This window comes from Solea solea, chromosome 17 (assembly GCF_958295425.1).
Source record: "Solea solea chromosome 17, fSolSol10.1, whole genome shotgun sequence".
Taxonomy (NCBI): Eukaryota; Metazoa; Chordata; class Actinopteri; order Pleuronectiformes; family Soleidae; genus Solea; species Solea solea.
Genome location: NC_081150.1, coordinates 17,045,790 through 17,054,431, shown reverse-complemented (window position 1 = coordinate 17,054,431; position 8,642 = coordinate 17,045,790). Strand labels below are relative to the sequence as shown.

General features: G+C 38.4%; 1 protein-coding gene across 4 annotated transcripts; it reads right to left on the bottom strand.

The window, feature by feature from the left end:
- Positions 1–859: 859 nt before the first annotated feature.
- LOC131443330 (adenylate kinase 7-like) lies at positions 860–8,397 on the bottom strand. Of its 4 annotated transcripts, none has more exons than XM_058612856.1 (19): positions 8,127–8,396; positions 7,952–8,052; positions 7,715–7,855; positions 6,853–6,967; positions 6,675–6,769; positions 6,478–6,588; positions 6,306–6,389; positions 6,130–6,218; positions 5,955–6,045; positions 5,729–5,806; positions 4,838–4,987; positions 4,432–4,560; positions 4,177–4,288; positions 3,156–3,284; positions 2,993–3,058; positions 2,689–2,886; positions 2,360–2,577; positions 1,229–1,387; positions 860–1,134 (listed from the first exon to the last, which is right to left on the bottom strand). In XM_058612856.1, the coding sequence occupies exons 2-19, from the start codon at positions 8,024–8,026 to the stop codon at positions 1,099–1,101; spliced, it is 2,076 nt and encodes a 691-aa protein (XP_058468839.1). In that variant the 5' UTR covers positions 8,027–8,052; positions 8,127–8,396; the 3' UTR covers positions 860–1,098. The 4 variants fall into 4 exon arrangements, with proteins under 4 accessions (XP_058468839.1, XP_058468841.1, XP_058468842.1 ...); XM_058612858.1 differs by having other exon boundaries at positions 7,952–8,040; XM_058612859.1 differs by having other exon boundaries at positions 7,715–7,828; positions 7,952–8,397.
- Positions 8,398–8,642: the final 245 nt, after the last annotated feature.

Sequence of the window (8,642 nt, the reverse complement as noted above, 5' to 3'; positions counted from 1 at the left end):
TCCGTGTGAGTGTTTATATCTTTGCTAGATTGAGACCAGTTGCGGCCTGTTTCTGCCAGTAAGCGCTGACTGTACAAAAACAGAGGGAGCTGAGTCACAGGACAGATGGAGGCTGTGGAAGGACACGTGACGAGTCCGTACCTGACTCAACAACAAACAACATTTGCTCCCAAACACTGAAACAAATCTTACATTACATTTATATTTGTACAGCATTTGTATACAGAAAGTGTTGTATTTAGTGTTAAAATTGAGACTGGACGTTTTCTCCTGCGACAAAACACTATTTAAGGCAGTTAAGTCATTAATGTCAGACAAATAAATCACATAAATCAGTGTTTCCCATCCTTTTTTTTCCTTGAAGACCCCTTTGCTTGCATCCAAGACAAACCAGACCAAACCCTACCTGAACCCCTGTCCATGCCCACACATCAAAACTGAATAATGACAAACATTTATATGCAAAAATAAACAGCAGTTGTAGCTTTTTGTTCCAATTCTAACAGTAAACATTTATTAAAACTGTCCTGTGCTTCCATAAAATCAAAACCAAGGTAACACTTGAGATACTGCCTTATTTTCTTCTTTGATACCAGTATTTAGTCTTAGTTCCGATTATCCAATAGAGCGCTCCCCATGTGATCTCTGGCGCCCCCCTGAGGGAGGCTTGAACCCCAGGTTGGGAACTATGGCCATAAATCATCAAAAGAATCAGAAACAAAACTAAAACTTTCATTGTAATTAGGGATGGGAATCGATATTGGTCAGATAAAAATGAAAAATCCTACATATTGCATGCTTCACTATGCAGAGACTGTAAAAATCTGAATTAAAAATCAGCAAAAGCATTTTAGCTGAGTCATGTTTGGGCTGTTTATTTCCTCTTTTTGAGAGAATAATAGTTGTTGCACAGTTAGGAGAATTGTGTCTTTGGAGTGACTCAGCACAAATGTGTTGTTCACAGCTTCATACGTTCATAAATGGTCTAAAATGGCTGCATCTGACTAATATCGAGTTTGTGATATTGGTATCGGCAACAAAACAGTGGTATCATCCTCTGGTTCTGAAGATGAATATGTCTCCTCATGAAGTAGAGATTTAATCGTCCTGGTTGTGCCGTAGAAGATGCTCAGCCTGCAGAAACACAACAAAAACACGTCCACAGTTCACGTACACTGTGATGTAAAGTATACGAGGTGTTAAGTTAAGTTAAGTTAAGTGTAGGCACCAGGAAGTCGACGGGGTCGTCTGGTTTGACCTTGCAGCAGTCCATCATGGCCTCGGAGAGCGATGGCATCACGTACTTCATCAGGTAGTTCCTCAGGGGAAGAGAACGAGCCTCCAGCAGCTCGTCCTCCTGTCGCTTCACCTCGGACACGTTCCTCTGCTGATAAATGACAAACAACAAATTAGATTTAAAATGAACGTACAAAACAGTGCAAAAGTAACTCATACAGCGTGTGTGTGTGTGTGTGTGTGTGTGTGTGTGTGTGTGTGTGTGTATGTAAAGCTCAAGCATGTCTTGAATAGTATATAATACACCTTTCCACAGCAGATATTTGTTGACATGGAACAGCAGCACAAATACAAGTTTAACCATTAATTAAAGTTCCACTAAAGGGAGCCCGTGCGTGCTATTGTCACACTACATACATTTTTTCTTTAAAAATAATTACTTTAAAACAAACGCATTTCCTCTATTGACTGAGAAATAATGAAATAATGATAGTAGATGGTCATTAAAGCATTGCCAAAACAACAAATCATAGACTTCTGCACAGAACTCTAACAAATGTAGAGTGTTTTATGATTTGATGGTGGTGACATCTACTGGTTGAGACTGTGCACAGCATGAGAGGAAGTCTAGAAATTCCTAGTTGGTTCCTAATTTCTGGAGGATTTATGTTTATGTTTTGCTTTATAAATGTATTTTATTGCAGTTTTTCACGATGTTTGCGTGTTACTCATCATCAAAGTGAATAAATACTGGTCAAAGATCAGCATTATCTGTCTATCATAGAAGAAAAACCTTCAAAAAATGCTCGTCAAGTCACATACACGCATTCAAAAAACAATATTTACCGTCCCCATCCAAGGTTTTCTTTCTATATACAGTATAGTTTGTAAAATTCTGAATAATTTCCACATTTGCTGGAAAAATAACATGTTTTTGAATTTGAGAAAACTAGAAAAAAAATACTCTACTTACTTTATTTTAATGTTTGCATTACCTGGTAAATGTGCCAGAAATACTTTGTGTATGTAATCATTGTGTTTAACTTGCCTCATTTATGACTAGATTATTTGCTCTCTTTTACTAAACCTCCTTAATCTGTGTTAATTTATCTGTCCCTCTCACCCACTCCTCATACTGAGCAGCCATCTCTGCCAGCGCAGCCTCGTTCCCGCGTTTCTTCTTCGCGACCTCCGCGGCCACTTTCTGCTTCCTCTCCTCCTCTCTCCTCCTCTCCTCCTCCTCCTGCTCCTGTGGACTCAGGCCGTAGTTTCTGGGAATCCCCACCATCTGAGTGATTTTCTTCACGACATCTGTGTACTCTGGATCGTCCGTAGTGACCTCTGGGTGACGAATAAGAACACAGGTTACTGAGAGGGGGGATATTTTCAAATATTCTGCGTATTTGTTGTAAGGGCAAGACAATACGTCTTGTAGCGTGACGTAGACATTACCTATTTGCTCAGGGTGAATCTCCAGCTCGTCAAAGAAGTCCAGCAGAGTTTCCTCGGCGGCGGCGAGCTCTCTGTGTCTCTCCAGGCGACGGACAAACTCGTCCGGGGTGTATCGCATTTTCTCTGCGACACTCTCTGGAAGTCCCTGCACTCGTTTTGTCAGGAAATCGTCGGAGGCTTCCAACGCGATAACATGTTCTGCAAGACATAAATCAAGTATATTCTGCTACAGCCAGACACATTTGAGTGAATTCAGTTAGTGGTGAATTAAAAGCCCACGTGTGTGTGTGTGTGTATCCTCCACCTGGAGTGATCGTGTTGTTGAACACAGGTGTTTCAACCTCTGAACCCTGGGTCTCTGTTTCCTCGCCTGGACAATAAAAGCACATTGCGCACGTTAGAGCAAAATAAAAGTAAATACAAGTTTGCACAGTAGATGCATTGTTTTTTTTAAAAAGGAATCTTACTCAGGAAAATCTGCTGTGCTTGATCGTAAGTCTTCAGGAAGCCGTCAAGTACGAATCCTTGGTTCCTGCACGGCCTTGAATTCAGCTTTTCCTTCAAAGTGTCAAAAACTAGATGGTCGTCCAGTCGACCTGTGGGACCAGAGGATGGATGAATACGAGAAGCTCTCACACATCTGCTGCGTGTAATATTAATCAATACACTAATAATCTGTAAAAATGTGTAACAAAGTTAAAGATACTGAAATATTAGGTGAACTGAAGGTGTTTATAAACTAGAATCAGTTAATGAATCGATAAAAACATTCAGTAAACAGTATATACATGTGCGCTAAGGCACAGTGGTGGAGTCGGTCGTCTGTCAACCTGAAGGTTTGGGTTTGATTCCCCGGCTGCACTTGTAAATACTCGCGTATTTATCATAACAAAGGGCTGAAAAACTGCTAAAATTAAAAACTGTTCCTGAACAACGGATATGTTTCCTCTGATTTAACATCAGATTAAGGTTAAAGTGTAATAACTTCCAATGCCGTCGGTTTGTGTGGATTACACAGATTATGAGACATTTTCTTTGGATTTTTGTGGACTGTGTTGCTGGATTCCTAAATTTACTTTTGGGTGGAAAGGTTTGGAGTTAAACTGGAACTGGATTATTTTTTTATATGACTTGACTAAACTTTCCTTATGCGGTGTGCCAGGTCGTATAAGGTTTGACATTTAAGTGACTGTTATATAATCGTAACCAGCTGCTATTCTTCTATTTTCTTCTTTTAAAGCGGCACTTTATCCAGAGAAATCTCCAATAACCTGTAAATTTTTTTGTTTTTTTTTGTTTGTTACATATGAATGTTCACAAATTTGAAAATATGGTAGTACAGAAGTTCTTCAACGTCTTCTGCTACAGACCAAAATAAACTGTACATACTGTTTGAGGACATATGCAAAGAATTTAATTGATGTTATAAACCCAAACAAAATGTGAAATATTATAGTTATTTCCACAGAGAGAGAGACTGTAACTCACCTGCGTTCACTCCCATGCTTTTATTAATCCTGTCCAGCTGAAGACGGGCAGCAGCTCTAACGTCTTCACTGGTATTTTCAGAATCAGGGTCGTCTCCATTCACTATCCCCGTCTGTAAAAATACAAAGGAAAAGGACCGTGACGATGTCACACTATCTCCACCTGAGGGCAGCCTATTTCCTGTGTAGATGGTGGGGTTGAAAAATAAAGTCTGGTCCAGTGTAGAATAACAATGAAATCCTGGTTTCTTCTCACCAGTTGTGCCACCTTTTCCTCGATGACCTCTTTGATCTTGATGTGGTGAATCTTGTAGCGGCGACAGAGTTTCTCTGACACGGTGGTTTTACCCACAGATGGAGGCCCAACCACGCACATTTTAATAGGCTGCAAGGATGTTTAAAAAAGGGAAACTTGTGACTAAATCTATTGACATATTGGGTCATAAAGTACTGTAAATAAGAGTATTATAAATTAAATATGTCCCACTCTCTGTAAAGCATATCAGTAGTTACCTAAAATCCTTGTCTGGTTCTTATTTATCTATATTCTGTTGCAAACTTTGCATTTTTGTGTGTTTTATACAGTTTTGTTGTATATAAAATGTATTATTATTTTTTATTAACTGAAGTCTTTCTTTAATACGACAGACTTGAACACTCACGTGTAGCTGCCGGGCGTGTTTATATTCCTCCACAATGTTCTCCATGTTCTCAACCATCCCGCGTTCAGACGTCCACCGCAGCCCAAAGGAGTCTTTTATAATAAAAGCGTCCAAACGGAGGTCGATGCTGAGATACTGCAGCTCGTCTGGCTGAAGACAAACACAAACAACACACACTCGCTTTAAAGCGGGGGAATCCAGAAGAAAGTAGGAATAATACAACAATAATGATGCTATTAAGCAATTTACTGAAGAGTTACAATGTGAAGCTGATTTCTTCCCCAATTTGATCAGTCGCCTACATCCAGTGTTGTCATGTAACAAAGTACAAATACTTTCTTACTGCACTTAAAAATTCACAGAGCTGTACTTTGTTATTAATTGTTCTTTTGACTTTTAATCCACTACATTTCCTCGAACTCTCTTTGTTACTCGTTACTACCAAATAAGATCAGAAGAGGTGCTAATATTATGGTCTGTATTTATAGAGAGCTTTACACTACAGTTTTCACCCATTCACATGCTGCACAAGTGTCTTTGCTCAAGGGCACATATAGACTAGCAGAGCCAGGAATTCAACCCACAACCTTCCAGTTGAAAGACAACTCGCCCTACCACTGAGCCACTATTGCACAATCCTAACTCCTCACTTTTTTAATACTTTAACTTCTAAAACTTACATTGAAAAAGTACATTTTATATCAGAAAATTACTTAAGTACAGTGAATGTCACATACTTTAAGACTTTAACTTAAGTAATATTATAAAAAAGTGACTTCAACTTCTACCAAAGTCATTTTCTGGTAAGATACTTTAAGGTACTCTACATTAACTAAATATGGAAAACCTACTTGAAAATAAAGATAACTGCGGCAAAAATGTGAGTTTTACCGTAAAAGCTTTCATGGCGACGGCTTCCTGCTCCTCGAGTGTGGTAATTTCCCCCGGACCAAGTTTATCACTTATCATCTAGATAAGAATGAGACATGAGAGATATTGTTTGTATCATTACAAAACAGAGTCCAGAGACAGAGCGAGAGACAAAACTGGATTTAAATCTCTCTCAGACTGCTGACTCACCAGAACACTGTGGTATTTCATGTAAGTGGAAGATTACCTTTACAACGTCCTCTAAAGTGTTCTTGGAATCATCGACGGCGAGGATGTACTTTGATTTTGGCTTCAGCTCAATGATGTTTTCAATCACGCTGTAAAAACAAATACCTGCACATATCGTATATACTGTATGTATAGAGGATTTATTATACGTTGTTTACGAGTTCTGTTGTTACCGTGCAAGGTCATGTACGTGAATCATGGGGACGTGATTTGTGCCTGGTCCAAATATGGGAACTTTTGGAAGCTTCAACAACCAGGACACCTGTGGGAAAATGGGTATAAAGAGTATAAAGTGAGTCATAAGAGTCCCATGCATACATATATATATTAATATTATGGTTATATTTACCTGAAAGAAGTAGTGAAAGAGGTTCTCCCCCTTTCCGTACTGAAGACCACTTGCTACGACGTAACTGGAGAGTTTGGACTTACTCTGTGAAATAGGGAAATCAGAAAATTCATGAAACTGAAGATTAAATATCTTTTTTTAAAATTTTCCCACCACCACCACCACCACGTACCCCTTTGCCCAATTTGAGCACAAGTTTCTCCAGGTTGTTGTGGTTCCTGAAACTGGGATGAGGTCTTCTCCTTCTGAAATCTTCCTCTGTTAACACGGCGTCTGCTTCCTCCTGCAGAGAAGAAACGATACACGTGCTGTTTTTTTTATTTGATGAATCAAACTACTTGGTTGTTGGTGATTTTTCTCCAGGCTCACTGGATTCTGTGGCTTGGTCATGGCCCAGGTCATCACTGTCGAGACTAAGACGAACATTTTCCGCGTTGTAAAGTTTTCCGACTCGGTGTGCAGGGCTGCGTGACAAGTAAGTAAATACATAAATAAAGTGGAAATAGTGGATTATGTAATCTCAGAGCTGTGAGGCTCATTCACTGACCCGTTATTGCCCATGTCGCCTCTTCAATCTGTTGCTGTGTTGCATTTTCCGAGATGTTGTACACGACCACATCGCACTCCAGCAGCTGCTGGAGGAGCTCATCTCGAGTCGGTGACTGCCAACGAATACTGAACATTATAAGATGTAATACTTTCCCCTTTAAATTCTGTTTAATTACATTTAAATCCACATTTACATGTTTGCAGATGTAAAGTGTTCAGAAAAGGCAGCTTTTCTATAGGCTATACAAAACATTTCAAGCAATAGTTGTGTTATTGGGATTTACATTAATAAAACATATTCTCAGGCATTATCTATACTAATTAATATGTATAATTGTCCCTTATTGACGTTATTGTGTATTATTTTGTGCATTTTAGGGTAACATTACTAACTTTTAATGATTTGTGTAGTCAACTGATTAAAAAAATGAATGTGTAGTTCATACTGATCATATGTACGGCTGTAATGACATCATTGTTGAGGTTTTAGGCAACGCTAACTGACATTTTTATATTTGTATGCATCATTTTATGGACCAAACAACTAATAATTAATCAAGATAATAATCGACAGATCAATCGATTATGAAAACAATCATTAGTTACTGTCTAATATTATGTATAATTGTATGGACAAACCTGCAAAATCATCATAATATTCACATAAATAAACAATATTATTAAAAAAGGTTGAAGATTTAGACAGGCTAGGTTTCAACTGTTGACTCCTTATTCTGTGATTAGCTTTATGTTTTATTGTGATATTTGTGTATTTTCAATTTGACCATACTTTGAATGCATCTATCTACACTTATTAATTATTTATTGAACAGTTATATTAACATAGTATAGTGACTGACCGTGTATTGCTGCAGTAGAAACAGATTGTTCTGGTGTTTGGAGGACGAAGACACAGTCGCTACTGTCCTGAAAGCAGGTTGACGTGGAGGTGAATCAGCGCCATCTTGTGTTGTCTCCTCAGTGAAACACGTTGATAAATACTGTTGTTGTTGTTGTTTTAAAGTAGACGAGACTCGTTACTACAAAATGGCATGACGTGACACACACGTACTCATTTACTTACTTATTTACTTTACCTTGGCGATGTTTCTAGAAGAAAACGTGTCGACGTCGTTGATAAAAAGACGTCTGGTGAAGGTCTGTTGCTCCATTTTCTTTCTCTTCTCTGGAATAACACCTACACACGTTGTTACGTCGACTTTGGTAACTAGGTTAACTTGCTAAACACATGCTAACTAACTAACGCTTTACCTGGATATTTAGTTCCAGTGTTTACATGGCAGAAGTTGTTCCAGTCGCCGTCGTTGCTTGGGGACTCACTTCAGTTGCTACGTCTTCAGCCGTTGCTAGGTTACGACAAGGGTCCGCCATATTGGTTCGGGCAAGCCTGAGTTCCATGTGTTGCCTCAGGGTTTCAGTGTTAGGATAAATACTACTACCTCTAATTCTACTACTATTAATACTTGTACTACTGCTGCTGCTGCTACTACTACTACAACTACAACAACAACGACTACTTCTACTACTACTAGTACTAGTACTACTACTAGTAATACTACATGTTATCGTTATTGGGTTTTCTTGCACCTTACAGTGTGTTTTTTGTATATTACAATTTGTATATTATATTTTATATATATATGTATGTATATATATATATATATATATATATATATATATACATATATAATTTATTTATTATTTAATATAGACATTGAAATGGTAATGATTTCTCAGTCTTTTAAAGCACAGACTCAAGACCGGTTT